This window comes from Mastomys coucha, unplaced genomic scaffold, assembly GCF_008632895.1.
Source record: "Mastomys coucha isolate ucsf_1 unplaced genomic scaffold, UCSF_Mcou_1 pScaffold22, whole genome shotgun sequence".
Taxonomy (NCBI): domain Eukaryota; kingdom Metazoa; phylum Chordata; class Mammalia; order Rodentia; family Muridae; genus Mastomys; species Mastomys coucha.
The window spans coordinates 201108317-201123950 of NW_022196905.1; the positions used below are offsets into that span (position 1 = coordinate 201108317).

Below are 15634 nucleotides of genomic sequence, written 5' to 3' on the forward strand. Positions count from 1 at the left end.
AGAGAGAGAGAGAGAGAGAGAGAGAGAGAGAGAGAGACAGACAGACTGTGGGGGGTGACTATGAATTGGCCTGCTCCAGGATCTGCCTCTTCTTGGCTTTTTCATGTGGGTTCTGGGGACTGAGCTCAGATCTTCCAGCTTGTGTGGCAAGCACATTACTGACTGAGCTAATTCTTCATCACCCTTTAAGAGGTTTTTGGTTTGCTTCGGTTTAGTTTTTGTTTGTTCGTTTTTGAGACAGGGTTTTTATTTGTGTGTGTGTGTAGCTCTAGGTGCCCAAGAACTCACTTTGTAGACCTGGGTCACCTCAAACTCACAGAGATCCACTTGTCTCTGTCTGCCAAGTGCTGGAATTAAAGGCAGGCACCACCACTGTTAGTACACCTAAGTTTCAAATAGAGATATTAGGAAAAAATACTATTTAAAGAGAAGAGCTCTGGTGACACAGGCCTGAATTTGAGGCAGGAAGGTAGACTACTAGAGGCCTGTCTGGCCCAGAGGGGTGTGAAGGTAAGAAGTGGAAGGGGACCTAGGGATATACAGGAATTCAGAGCATGTTGGAGGGCCTATATCCAGCCCTCACTACAGACAGAAGACAAGATGAGGTCACGTGCTTCCAGAAAGGAAGAAAGAAAAAGTTCATATAGCAAAGTCCAGATGCTAGGTGGGTATGACCTTTGCCATAGTGACACTAGAAAGTAGAATCAGAAGGAATTATCCCAACCTGTTTTTAGAGAAAACTAGTAATTCTCAACCCAGCTAAGCTGTGAACTCAGGGCAGGAGGGGAGACATTTTCAGATGCGTTAGAGTGGAAAGTCAATGTGTTCTGCACCCTTTCTTTGAGAGCTGAGGGCATGCTTTTTAACAAAGGAGAGAAGAAAATGCAGTTATAGAATTGTGTCTGGGAATCAGAAGAGGAAAAATCAAGCTACAGTCCCAATATGACGATAAGGACAAGTCCCAGGGGGTGACAGACAACCCCAGGAACATTTCCTACATCCAAGGGACGACACTTGAACATGAAAATGCCATGAGGAAAATGATGTTTAAAAAGATGCTGGAGAGTGCTTTTGTGGTCCCAGTGACACAAAGACAGAGACAGTTCAGTGTGGAAAAAGCAGATCATGCCAGGACTGGACAAAAGAGTACCATACTCAACATTTCTATTACTAATACTAGATCAATTATATTTACATAAAGTCTTCAAAGTCAAGTTGCTCTAATTTATGTTGTTCTGTGCTTTATCAGAACAGTATGAAAAGTGCTGATGTTATATGAGTAGAGACAATGAGTTTCTGGGGGAGGGGACAGAAAAATGTCTATATATTAGGACAAAGTGATTGGTAAGTTGGGGACTCCTGGCCTGCCAGTGTACATAATGGGTTTCTACTTTTTGTAAGCATCATAAAATGCTATATCCTCAGGCTTTAAATGGTGTAGTGAAGTATATGTCAAGGTCAGAGGAGCTCAGAAATATACACTCTTCATTGTGAAGCATGAGAAATATTGACAGCTGTAAATTTTATATAAACATAGCTTGTGGTAAAGATTTGATACCAGGAGAATGGGCTGGTTGACCCACCAGGGTTTCTGTTTTATAAATTGCATATAGCCAAGTAGGATTCAGATAGGAAGAGGTGTGTGGTTATTTTACACTGATTCTAGAACATGCATTCTAGAACATTTAGTCTAATAAAGTCATGGAAGAAAAAAATGGACTCCAATTGTATTCATCACAGGCATTCAAAGTGTTACAGTAACTTTTGATGACTTTTTAGGACATGGCCTGGAACTCCAGCCAATTTCCAGACCTCTCAGCCTTATCCCTCAGCTCTGCCTTCCAACATGGTCTCTTCTGGACACACCCCCACCCAGCTCGGTAAGTCCTCTTGGCTGTCATGGAAACATCATATCCCCTCTGTCCACCCAGATCTAGCTCTATGTTGTGGGGCTGAGCTGGATCTGGGTGTAGAACTGAATATTTGCTGACCTGTGTTTTCTCCCGTTTTAATGCAGTAGCACCATAGAAGTCAGCCTCAGAATCCCAAGCAAAAGTCCCCTACTTGCTCTCCATGTAACCCTAGGCAGAGCTCGGGCATGAACCCAACTGTTATTTGCAGCTGCTCTCACCAAAACGAATAGGAACTTAGACAAAAGTTGAATGAGCACATCTTTCTATTTCTCTTCCAATTGTTATTGGAATTCAATCCTGACATAATCAATCGTCGCCACAGGAAGAGTGTAAAACAGTACGACATCTTAGAGAGCAGCTTTAGGTCACACAGACTGAGTAAATGCAACCTCCCCTCCCACCCTACAGCTAATGGAGTGATGCCCCTAAGCATAAATCAAGTTCTCAACTAAAAGAACTTTCAGCTAGATTTTAGAAATCTACCTCTGCCACTTTTTGGTAAAATGATTATTTCTCTTTAGTAAGGCAGCTATTCACCATCATAAAGTTTTTGGCTGATCTGGAACTTGCTATGTGATCCAGGCTGGCCTTGACTCCCTGGAAATCCTCCTGCCTCAGCCTCCTGAGTACTGGGATTATAAGTATGCATTACCACAGCCATGCAGAAAGTCTTGATGATGACTGTAACCAAGCAAAATCCCGTTGTCAAAGATAGAATAATTAGAACAAAAAGGAAGTAAAAGTTCTTGCTCTTTTTCTAGAATGATCTATCACAAATACTTTTCTTTATGTAAAGTTGCTTTGTGATAGAATAAAAATAAGGGTGGAATAAGTGTGACTATTTCATATTCACATAGAGATTATATATTTAACTGAAATAAAGCAATGGTTATGAGGAAAGAAGGGGCCAGACATAAAAACACAGTCCTATGAAACAAGAATTTACCTCAAAGTTTGAGCTACAAACTCCATTTTAGAAATTTTAGAGGGCAATTATTTATTTTATGCTGTTTTGTAATGAAGCCATCTTTTATAGCTACTCTCACACACACATTTTGGCTACAGACATTATTGAGTGTGACGGCACATCCTTGAAATCACATGGCATATGGACTATTTCAACCAAGACAGAAACGAAATTTCAACCAAGACAGAAACGAGGGCAAGCTTATATTTGTGGTCTTTCTGGTTTATAGCCTTCACATTCAATGGTGATGGCAGGAAAGCACTAGCTTTGAAATTGTAGGTGAGGCATATGAATACCAGGATCCGACCTACTTAGAAGACCAGATCACTGTAGTTACTGCAATTGGAGATTGTGTTAGTCATTCAGTTGCTTTACTAGCACCTTATCAAGGGTTCTACCTACTGTGGCTGTATGCATCATTGGGAGGAGAGGCCCTTGGTCCTGTGAAGGCTCAATGCTCCAGTGAAGGGGAATGCCAGGATGGGGAATTGGGAGAGGGTGGATGGGGGAACACCTTCATAGAAGTGGGGGAGGAGGGATGGCATAGGGGGTTTCAGGAGGGGAAACCAGAAAAGGGGATAACATATGAAATATAAATAAGGAAAATATCTAATAAAAAAATCTAAAAAATTAACAACAAATCAGAAGAGCACTGGAAAAGTGCAGCAGGAGCATAACAAAGACCTTGTTCAGTGGTCCAGTGAGTGCTAATCCTTAGTGATTAGCATCCTTTAAAGTCCTCTCAGTCCACATGTATCCTGACAGTGGTCAAACGGCATGAACCTGAAATACTCTGGCAGTAAGGCCTGAAGTTCTGATTGGAAATAACTTATAGTTTTCTTTTGAGTAATGAAGCCAATGTGTGCTTGAATTCAAATGGGACCTGTCCAGCCACCCCTGTTTTATGAGATCTAGATATTTCATCAAATAAGTTTAATATATGTGTATTATTATTACAAATCGAATGAAAGAATATATAATTCTTTTCCACATGTGGAAATGGTTTAAAAAGAAGTGACACTGACTTTAGAGTTCACAAGGTTCGTGTGTTTCTAAGCCCAGTCAAGGAAGGAAACAGTCGTCTTCGGGTTCGCTGAGGAAACGAACTGTCTGCTTTTACACATGTAAGCCGAACCAACTAAAACAAGCCTGGCTGTCCCTAATGTTCTCACCATTGGATGATATATTGGTTTGAATGAACAACTTACATGTTCACAGAATTAAAAGTAAATAAATAAATAATCGGCAGCCTAATACAGTTCAGTCGGCAGCAGACGGAAATAAATTCTCATAGTTGGAGTTGTAGACACGGAATGAAATTCAATAAATACAGATCAGGGAGCCACCAGTTGAGAATAATTATCTTAAAAATAGCCAAATGTAGGAAATAAGTTGGTTTCATAAAACCTCAGCTCAGCGTCTCATTTGGCTAGAAGAGGGTCAGTAATAACAAAAATCAATCACAGTGCTGAAATGTAATGAAATAAATAGGGGTGCAAAAGGAAATGGAAATTATATTGGCTAAGAGCCCATTGGGGCCTCACCGGGGACAGTGTTAGTCATTCTTTGTTGGAAGAAAAGTAATCCCAGGATTATGCCTGGTGCAATTCTCAGCCCTGTGGCTTTCTTCTTATTGATCTTTATTCAGAGTCATCCTCTTATTGCTTTGAAATGTCTTGACTTTCCCTAACCTGCTTTGTTTCTATTGAAACCTGGCATTCCCCAGGGATGCTGCAAGCCCCTGAGGGTCCCCTTTCTGCCTGCCACATGCTTCTAACGGCCACCCTTAGAAGAGCTTGCTATCATCACTCAATGTCTGCTTCCCCTGTGAAGTTCCTGAGCTCCACCTATAATCACTCTCTTTCCTGTGGTCATCAACAACCTTGGCCGCTTCCTCACTTTTCTCAATGAGTGTGCTATTTAGCCCTTGGGCTTGTGCCATCACCCTTGGCCAACACCCATGCCAATGTTCCCTCTAGCTTCTTGATCTGTTGGACAATTTCCCATATGCCTGTGACCTTCATTTCCACTTGAACTTCCCACTCAAACTGATGTGTCTTAAGTTCTTGGGGGATGCCTGTCGGTAGATTGTGAACTTAGCTAGTCCCCTCACCCTCCTTTGGTCATCGCTGGTATTCTTTTCCATGGCTTCCAATCTCAGCCTGCCTTGAAGCAGCTGTGCTCCTGGTATAACATTCATTAACTTGAAATCTCAGCCTCTTCTATTTGCAAGGCTTTCCCCTTTATCTTTATGTCTCCTCTGATTTTGTGCACTGCATGTATGATGTTTTTAATGGCACTCTTTAAGGGTATTCAAATTCAGTTAGCCTCACCCTTACAGTTCCAGGCTTGCCAACTGTACACATTTTGTTTCTACCCTGTAAGTGCTAATGCTGGCTGATACAAAGTCGCTGAAAGAGTGCACTGAATTTAATTTGGGTCTCTACTACTTTCAAATATACTCTCCTCATTGCTGGGAAATAAGAATTCTCTCATCTATATTCTTCATCTTTACTCATTATTCTCAATAGCCTAATTTGGTCTTCATAATTCAAAAAACTTATTTATTTAATCTTATGTATATGAATTTTTGCTTGCATATGTGTATACAACACAAGTGTGCCTGGTAGTGCCCAAGGAGGCCAGATCCCCTGGACCTAGAGTTATGAATGGCTGAGTAAGAGCCACAAGTATTCTGAACTGTTAAGCCATTTCTCTTATCCAATTCTTGGCCATATTTCTATGTAGCCTTATCTTAGCTATCTCCCCATTAAAAATGTCTTCATCAGGAAGGTACTATGTTTTCAACTTTATCATTATCAAAGGAAGTCTTGTTTACCTTCAGACAAGATGGAATGGAAATGTTGAAGAATATTACTATCCTGTGTTCTTTTACGTAAGCCACCAAATATTTGAGGTTGAATATATTGTGGTTTAGGGGAGGTGGTGGTTGAGTACTACTTCTGACACTGATAGGGCACCTGTGAGTATTTAATGCACACTAAATAAGACTCTGAGCTACCAAGTAAGGATTCAGACTCCTGGAAATGCACTTACACACTAAAGTCAGCAAGAGACTGTCAGACTTGAGTAGTATGATCCTGTATTATGAATGTGACATTGCATTAGAGCCAGTATTTGCATGAAAAAAAGTAGGGGAAAAACTATATCCAAATGTTATTTCTTAGTTAAAAGTTCATACTTCAGGAAGTTTCTTGATTAGGCTTCCCACCTCAGGGAGGGGTTATTTCAGAAGAGATCCAATATCAACACTGTTAATGTAAAGTTGTCATCACAGGGTATTTATAAAGAGGCTGTATGGTCAGCTGGTCTACCTGGAGTCATCCATCATCTCCAATCCACTCCTTCCTGATCCTGTTGGGTGAGTGTGTATGTGTATGTGTGATTTTATTTCTGCCTCTAATGTTTCTGCTCCATTTTCCCTCTAATGTTATTCTGAAGGTACCTTTGGTTCTATGTTTTTCATTTTTACTATTACTAAACTGCTCTTTGACTATTCTTTGAAGACAATAAAAGTCACTCAAGCAGAAATGTAAGCTGATACATATTGAATTTTTAAAATCAAAGGTAAAATAATTCACCTTGTAAATGCTGACCAGAGAAGAAAAGTATTTTGGATTACACTGAGTTCAAATTCACAATTATTTTTTAAAAAATAAAACCTGTATTAAGTTAAAAGGTATGTATATATGTGCGTGTGTACATGTGTGTGTGTGCGTGTGTGTGTGTATTTTCTTACCAAAATCATCCTGGCAATCACTAGGCTATAGATTACGCACTTACCTCTTTCATCTTTGAGTCCAGAATTTCCCAGTATTTGTAGGCACTCAAAATATTGAGAAAAGGACATACTCTGGATTTAGAGTGTATTTGTGCACATTTAAGCATCTTTTCAACTGTTGCCTGTGGTTACAAGTCTCTGGCTATCTACAACACATACTTTTCTCTACATGGTCTTGCTTCCCTTCACTCTCCTTGCCTGTCATGTTTTGTTTTGCTTTTGAATCTACTAGGTAAGGCTTATGGTAAACAGAATCTGGGAAGCCAATTTTGCTCTATTGTCAAAAGGTGATATAATGAGATGTTGAACCCTAACTAGGAGAGGTTAAAGGATGGAAAAATGTTCAGCTTTTTAAGTTATGCCACCCAAGCCACACATTGGAGTTTGAGCTATGGTCCAACATAAACAGGCCAGGAAGGGAGTAGCACAGAAGCCTGTGAGCCTTCATCAGAGTCTGTAATCTGATGGGCTGTTAACATGTCAAGTATGCACACCTTGAAACGGCAATTTGACTGTACCCAAGCCAACTAACACTGTAAGTGTTTGCTAGAGACTAGACCTGTCTCCTCCTCTTTTCAAATGGCTCATTTTTTCCCCAGTGTGTTAAAGCAAGGCATCAATCAAATGGGAAAACTGGAAAAATGAAGAAAGAAGTTAAGTAACTGGATAAATTTTTCTACTGTGATTCTAGTATGTAGGAAATAAGTTTATATTTATTCTATGCTCCCTCCCACTATGTGTGTGTGTGTGTGTGTGTGTGTGTGTGTGTGTGTGTGTGAGTTGTATATGTTAGTATGGATGTATCACATGCATGTTTCTGTATATAGAAGTCAGAGAAGTAGGTTGATAGCAGCTGTTTATCCTTGATTTTTCTTCATATTTCCTTTTGAGACTGGGTCTCCAACTGAACCCAAAGCTCATTATTTAGCTAGACTTTCTGGCCAATGAGTTTCATGGATCACCTGTCTCCATTCCCAGCTCTAGCGCTGAGGTTCCAGGAGAATATCACCATATCTGGCACTTTACATGGGTTCAGGAGGTCTGAACTCAGTCATGCCCAGGGATTCTACCTAATGAGACATTTCTCTAGCTCTATTTATTTATTTATTTATTTATTAGATAAGGTCTCTTGTTTACATCAAGCTCATGCTAGTCTTGACTAGCAATGTAGCTGAAGATGATCTTGAATCTCTGATCCTCCTGCCTCTACCTTCTTAGTGCCAGGATCACAGGCATTGGCATTCATGCCCATTTTGATGCTGGCTATAGATAGAAATCAGGGCTTTGTGCATGGTGTTGGTATCAGGAACCAGCTTTATGTCACCCATATGCGACAGGGACCCTCACATCTGTTGCCAAGGCAATCGCCATACATTCCCACATTCCCAGCATCCATCTGGTTTACCTCCCACCTTTACCTTTGACAGACCTTCTTGACCTTCGCTCTCTCTTTTCTGCCTTCATCTCTGTGGTCTCCCTTTGCCCCCTTCCCCTACAATAAACCTCTCTTATGTGGAACTGTATTGGCCTGGTGTGGTCTGTCCGGACACAAGCTGTGATTCTATCACAACACATAGCAGCTAAATACTCGACCAAGTGAGTGACATCTACATATCCTCACATGGGACTTTTGCTGAATTTTTCACATCCATTCAGTTACTAACAGATGAGGAGACAAACAACAGCAGTTAGAGATACACTATAAAGGAGAACAGCTCTGGAACTGGTGGTGTTTGAAGATAGAGGTCCCGGAAATATTTACAGAAAATTAAGTGGAACAAATGAGGTGGCTTTAAAACTGGGTGCTTTTTCTCTCATTTCTTGTTTTCCTCTTGTTTTATTCATTCAAAAATATTTATGAACATCTACTACATAAGACCAAATAAAGGCAGTGAAGGTCCCTACTCTCAGAGGGACATCAACATACAAAGGCAGTAGTAAGTAAATGACCATCAGAAGCAATTATGTACTGTGTAGTAATTAAAGGGAAGGCTGAATGCTTTAGATTGGGTGGCTGGGAAAGGGGATGAGGTTAACTTGAGATTTGATAGGCAAGAAGAGGCCAGCTTTTTATCACATTCTAAGCATAGAACATTCCAGGCAAAGGAACAACTTGTACTTCAATGCGTATGTAAGAATGTAGGGGACCCAAAAGGAGCTTCCAAACATAGAAAGCCTGGTACAGTTAAGTTGCTGATAAGGATTGACACTAGTCGCTATTTTCCCGTTTCTCTCTCACACACACTATCTCTAATTCTTGTATATGCAGCAAAAAACATAGTTCTCTATTTTAAACAGTTACCGACTATATGAAGACATAACTCCAGTCTTAAAATACTGGCTACCTTGCTGTTGTAGTCTCATTTGGTTTCTGGAACAAATACCACGTGCAGAAACAAGTTAGGAGATGAACAGGTTTATTTTAGCTGACAGCTCACCATTCATCATTGAGGGAAGTCAGGTCTGGAACTCAAGCAGGAACATGAGCCAGAAATGATGGAAAAAGCTACTTGCTGGCTTCTTAGGCTCATGCTTAGCCATCTTTCCTTTACACCAAGGACAAGTTGCCCAGGGAGTAGTATCACCTACAGAGGGCTAGGCCCTCCTACATCAATTAGCAATCAAGATAATTCCTCACAGACATACTGCTAGGCTGATCTAATTCAGGCAATATTTCTCTAAAATGAATCTTAGCTATGTCAAGTTGATAGTTAAATCCAACTAAGATACTTGCTGTGAAAGAACTTTTAGCATATATCTCTCCCTTGAGACAAGATTTCCAGAAACAATGGGGCATCTAAGGGTGGGTAGAAATAAAGACAAAATTTTATATTATTGCAAAAGTGGTAAGTATAATTACATAAAAAACTGATTCAACCAGAATTTATTTTTATTTCAACATGGGAAATACTAATCCTATTTTCATTTTTATTTTAGAGACTAGAGGAAGAACAGGAGCAAAGAGAGCTGTTGAATTAACATGGAAAAATTTTTTTCAACCACTTCATATCAACGGTTATGGACTTTTATGGCCATGTGTGTATTTTTGGCACTCCACTGGAAAGTAAGCCATTTTATTTGCTGACCTGTTTGTTTCTGGATGTAAGCATCATTCTTCATGAACTCCCTCCCCCCCCTTTGATTTCTCCAGTTGCTGGCTGTGTCCGTTTCCATTGTACCTCCTGCCCACAAGGAAGAAGAGGAGGACAGAGGAGGAGGGAAATAGATAGGGCTTGGAAAGAGCGCATTATGATTTCTGCATGGATTAGTTGAATTTAGGAGTTAAGCACAGGAGCAAACATGATCAACTGTTCTTTGATGCTCAGCCACACCTGCTGAGTCTGCTACTCACAAATTTCCTATGTATATCAGTCAGAACGACACCTTTGAAACATGATTTTTTTTTTTTTTTAAATACAGAGTCTCCACAATTTGATGCTGCAGGCGCTGTTTGTAGAGAAAAGACCCAGTAATAGACTTGTTTAGTATGAAGCTAGAATGAAACAAATAGTCACTAAGGTGAGTTTATGGTCTTGTCCCCCCTTTTGCTCCTGAGAAGATACGATTTAAGCAAATTATGTCATCACCTTTGAAACTTGTTCTTGAGCTATTCAACCTTTTAATAACTACAGAGTTATTATTTGTGTTGTTTTGTTTTTGTAGATAAGGCCCTGTCATACAGGCAAGTACAGCCATACAGCTGAAAGCTGAAGAGCTGTTGAAATGCCTGAGATAAGGAGGGGTGTAAATGCCAGCTAAGCAGTCCTCCTGTTTACTTTCCTGTGATTTATACCCGATTTATGATGACCATTAGAGGAGAAACACTCCACCAGATCAAGAACACAGTCAAGACCTCCTCATTAAACACATCTGCCCTTCCCCAAAGAAGTAAGTGGTCTCTGTTTCAGTAAAGGTACTACAACTACGTAATTAAAATGCAAACATGAAACAAGTCAGTAATAGCAATTAATTTTATGGCTGGTGCTCTAAGAATGTAAATCTCTTTTTATGGATGCCCTTTCTTTCTTTCTTTCTTTTTCTTTCCTTCTTTCTTTCTTTCTTTCTTTCTTTATTTCTTTTTCATTCATTCCTCCTTCCTTCCTTCCTTTTCTTTCTTTTTTGTAAGGCTCATTTTATCTTCTCAGTGAGAGCACAGGTCTTTCATAATGTTATATATAAACCTGGCCAGTAGCTCTACCACCTTAACCAGAGGCACTAGAACAATGCAAAATGAAATACTGGGTAGCAATGGGTAGTTTGCTACAACCAACTCCTAAGACCACCAGCAGGTTGATTTTATAAAACTGCCTCTCCACTTGGTGAGGTGTTCTTTGAGTTGATTTGCATCTAGCATCGGTCCATGAAATCCCTTGGCAAACAATACAGCCATGTGTAAATGTAAGGTGTCATTCTGGTTCGAGCTTCTAAGCAACTCTGACATTGGCAACAGACCCAGCCGATCACAGGCTGAAGTATTTACTATTAAGGAAGCAAAGAACTCAGGTGTGAAGAAGGCTTTCTATTCCGAGTCAAAACCATCGGACATCGTAGGGGACCCAGAGGCTTTTCTGGATGGAGCAGTTTCATTTCATGGAAACGTGATCCAGTAGGGCATGTATAAATTTCCACCCACCCACCTTTGGGAACAATTAAGAACTGTTCTGCTATGATAGAGAACCTTTGAGTTCTAGCGCTGTCTCTCTCTCTCTCTCTCTTTCTCTCTCTCTCTCACTTTGTAATGGGTGCATTCGTGACAATGCTTGCCGCATAGTGCCAATGGAAACAGCTCATGCAAGACTTATTGCCCTGAGAGAATAATATAATAGAAATCAAACATGAATGGTGGAAATGTGCAGTTCCACGGATTTCAACAGATGAAGAGGCTGAGGTGTGATGGCCACTCCTCTGCCTAACAAGCCTGTCTCTGCTTTCCATCTCCTGGCTAGGATTTGCCACTGGGCTCCCACTCTTCCTTTCTACTTTCCCCCTTCTGTTCACATCTGTGCTTCTTATTGATTCCTCCAGTTGAAAAGTTTGCCCTTGGTTTAATAGAGGAATCCAAGGAGTTTCCTTCTCCATCCTGCCTGGAGAGCAGTTACACCCTGCCACAAACTGGGAGGCAGTACCCCTCACACATCCACAAGCCATAACCAGTACAGCTTCTAGCAGAGGGCTATTTATCTTCTTTATTTTAAATATTCTTTGTCCTTTTGAAAGACCTCACTCAGTAGCCAGCTAAGGACAACTTGCCAGCAGAAGGGATGGTGTCTCACACCATCCAGTCCTGGAGAAAGCTTTTTTTCTAATCAGAGAGGAAATTGCACAGGGATATGGAAAGTATTATAAAGCCATGCAGAAATACTCACAGTTTGGGTTTGGCAAGGAGTGGTGGTGGTTCCTTAGTGGGCGAAAGCAGGGCAGCTGGTGTTGGAGGAGATTTATTGCCATAAGCTTTGCCATTAATCAACCCATTGACTCCATGGCTGGGATGGACTCCGTTGGTCTCCCTGTCTGTAGAGTTGAACTGCATTTGAAGAGCTGCCATGCTAAATCCTAAGTTGGGGCTGTTCACCTGCTGGATTTCAGATGGTTTCTGCGATGCCAGCTCATAGGAGCCTGTCTCCAGGATCGGAGGGGGAGGTGGAAAGTGTTGGAAGTGATCACTGTTGGGCTCTCCCGTTGAGTCATAACTACAGTTCTCATTGTTGGCTAAGAAAAGCAGGGGAGGGAGGGACAGAAAAATAATAAATTGCTACCCATTCAACAAATGCTTTTCATACTCATAGACTGTGGTGATTTGAATATGCTTGGCCCAGGGAGTGGCACTATTAGGAGGTGTGGCCTTGCTAAAGTAGGTGGAGCTTTGTTGGAGGAAGTATGTCACTTTTGGGGGTGGGCTTTCAGATCTTCCTCCTAGCTGCTTGGAAGCCAGTCTTCTCCTGTTTGCCTTCACAACAAGATGTAGAACTCTCAGCTCCCCCAGAGCCATGTCTTGGACATGATCCCCACCATGATGACAATGGACTGAACGTCAAAACCAGTAAGGCAACCCCAACTAAATGTTATCATTTATGAGAGTTGCCTTGGTCATGGTGTCTCTCTATAGCAATGGACACCCTAACTAAGACATAGACGCAATGGGAGTTCCTTGCATGTTATTAGGGAAGGAGTAATCCACTGCTATCACGGGATGTGGGAGTATTGCCAGCCTCATGGCCTTTGAGTGACTGCTACTTGCCTCATTTCAGGATTGAGCTCACTGTAGAAAAACTCCCTTAAGATATGGTATCATCAAACATGACATTGCAAATAGTGTTAACCTAAATACTTTCTCCTCTCACCCCCTGGGTCAAGAATCCAGTTGGACATCCTATCCATTCTCAATGAAAGTGCTCAAGGTCTGAAAAGGCTTATGAAGCCATCCGTTCTGAAGCTAGGGGAAGAAAAGTTCTGAACCTAAGTGAAATTCTTGAAACTCTTGTGAGTACATAGAACATTTTCGTGTCAGACAGGAAACTACTATGTTGTCTTAACTATAACTTAGCAGAAGACAGATTTTAAAAGGTTATTCTCTATAAAGAAAACGTATCTTGAAGTCATACCCTTTCTGAATCATTTTCTGAGAGCCCAGCAGACCTTCTAGTGTACCAGGAAATGCTTATTGAGGTAGGTAGGAAACCAAACAATTTATTGATAGTGTCTGTCATGTAGGATATTGACATGAAAGAATATTACAATTGCAGGTTTTGTCACTCAAGCTGACAGAGTCTAGTTTTTGTCTAGTTTGTTTGGGGACTGCTGTGATCATTCGATGGGACACTCTTCAAGTCAACTGAAAGTTAAAATGCCAGGATACTGCCTGCTATGTAACTCCAGTGACTGCACTGTAGTTTCCAGCCAGCACTTACAGTGTTCATGGATGTCCACCATTTCCCAGTAAGGTGAACCCTTCCCTTCTTATGTTAGTGAACAGGCCCTTATAATCCCCAAGCTTGTTTCGGTTGGGCCTCTGCTGCCACCTAGCCCCCAATCTCTTGCTGTTCTAGAAATCAAGACAGTGGAATAGCCACCCACTTTCCCTGATACCTACTGTGTGTCCCTGATACCTACTGTGTGTTTTACTGTGTGCTAAGCTTGGTCAAAGGGCTCAGTTTAAAATCTCTAGAAGAGTCACTTGAAAGATGAAGCAGCTGATGCTAGCTGCAGAACAGAAAACTGTCACAGAAAAACACAAATAAAAGTACAGATCCATTTATTTCTTCCTGTTTTGTTCCCTGGTGAATTTGTTTTTGAGTTTGGATATCCCTGTGTTTTTGAGCACTGGATTAAGTTTTATTCTTTTATCTTTCATATTAGAGTTGTTCATTACTCACGTTAATATAATACTGTGGTGAAATTTGTTTTCTAAGATCTTCACTGTTTCTCTACATTTCACCAGCTTGCATTCCTCTCTCAGAAGTTAAAAATCCTGGTTTACTTAGTGACACATTCAGACAGGTTTCTGCAGGTTCTCTGCACTTCTGAGGACCATGACGGCACCTCTGACTTAGAGGTGGCATTCTCAGGCAAGAGATTCTAGCTTAGCATGAAGAGTATGCGCTTTATTTTTTCTGAGACCACAATTGCATGATTTTTTTTTTTAATTGGCCCCGTGAGCTAGTGAGTGTTAGTTACCTTGCTTGTCACTGGTCCCTGCCTCCCCCAAAGCCTTTTGTTTACAGATGAGATACCTGACTGTTAAGGTAACTCTTGGAGAGGTCATGAACATTCCTAAGGGTTGGGCCCTGTTCCTGGGACAGTTGATGGCTATCTTGGGAAACTACCTCCAAACCAGGGATGAGGCCCCAGGTCCTTTTGATTCCCACATACCGGAGGTTATAACAAGCTGTGCAGTGCTGGTCACTGATCCATAGTCATTTGTGGCTGAGCAAGTAAAGATGCCTGCATCTTCAGGGAAACTCTCAGCAATGACAAGGGTGCAGATCTCCTCTGGAAGCAAAGAGACCAAGTCAACAGTCAGGGGGAAACTGAGAAGTCATGTGACATCAAGCCAACCGCCTCCGGCTCCCCTGTTAGAGCCCCGCGCAGGCTTGCACGCATGATGCTGCTGCTTCTTTGAATTTAACCATCATCAATGAAGAGGCGTAAGTTTGCCTCCAAACATATTATGCCTTTCATACACTGGGGGGAAAGTCTTAACTAGGGTCAAAGTGATACCTCACAAGAATTCTGGTTGTTTACTAAAAGAATCATTTATATGTATATATAAAAATACAAGCAGTAAGTACAAAGATTAAACCAGTTAAAACATGAGATGAAAAGTGACATCTCCTTTTATAACCCTAATTCTCTCCACATTCCAGTGCCCCTTAATATTTCTCCAGAAACAAACACAAAGAAATTATCTTATTTAGTTCCACAAGATTTAATTCTACAGCTTCAAAAGACATACGTTATTATTATCAAAGTACGTAGTTTGGGGTACCATAGTGTTCAATCAGATGTCTGTCTAAAGTTAGGGTGTCTATTGCTGCAATAAAACACCATGACCAAAAAGCAAGTTGGTGAGGAAAGGGTTTATTCAGCTTAAACTTTCACATTGCTGTTTATCATTGAAGGAAGTCAGGACAGGAACTCAACAGGGCAGGAACCTGGAGGCAGGGACTGATGCAGAGGGCACGGAGGGGTGCTGCTTGCTGGGCTGCTTCTCCTGGCTTGCCCAGCCTGCTTTCTTATAAAACCCTGGACCCAGGACCACCAGCCTAAGGGCTGGCCCACCTCCAATGATCACTAATTTGAGAAAATGCCTTATAGCTGAAATCTCATGGATGTATTTCTTCAATTGAGGCATTTCCTCTTTGATGACTCTAGCCTGTGTCAAGTTGACACAAAACCTTCTAATATAGTGTCAAAATGAGGTGTGCCAAACTAGATTCATTCTATAGCACAAAC

At 41.1% G+C, this 15634-nt stretch overlaps 1 protein-coding gene and 1 long non-coding RNA gene across 10 annotated transcripts in view; one reads left to right on the forward strand and one right to left on the reverse strand.

Moving 5' to 3' along the window:
- Window positions 1-15634, reverse strand: part of Palld (palladin, cytoskeletal associated protein) — a 393911-nt gene that overhangs the window by 170558 nt on the left and 207719 nt on the right. For all 5 annotated transcript variants that reach the window (XM_031339914.1, XM_031339915.1, XM_031339917.1 and 2 more), the window contains 2 exons: window positions 14552-14671; window positions 12049-12391 (listed from right to left, as the gene is read on the reverse strand). In XM_031339914.1, coding sequence (XP_031195774.1) covers window positions 12049-12391; window positions 14552-14671 — 463 coding nt within the window. The remainder of the gene's footprint in view (window positions 1-12048; window positions 12392-14551; window positions 14672-15634) is intronic.
- LOC116069356 overlaps window positions 1695-15634 on the forward strand; it is a 166549-nt gene continuing 152609 nt past the window's right edge. For 3 of the 5 annotated variants that reach the window (XR_004109991.1, XR_004109994.1, XR_004109993.1), the window contains exons 1-5: window positions 1695-1880; window positions 6179-6262; window positions 9620-9746; window positions 10103-10201; window positions 10346-10570. This is a non-coding gene — a long non-coding RNA (uncharacterized LOC116069356). Of the gene's footprint in view, window positions 1881-6178; window positions 6263-9619; window positions 9747-10102; window positions 10202-10345; window positions 10635-15634 lie in introns of those variants that run through there. The other 2 variants (XR_004109990.1, XR_004109992.1) reach the window with 2 other exon arrangements.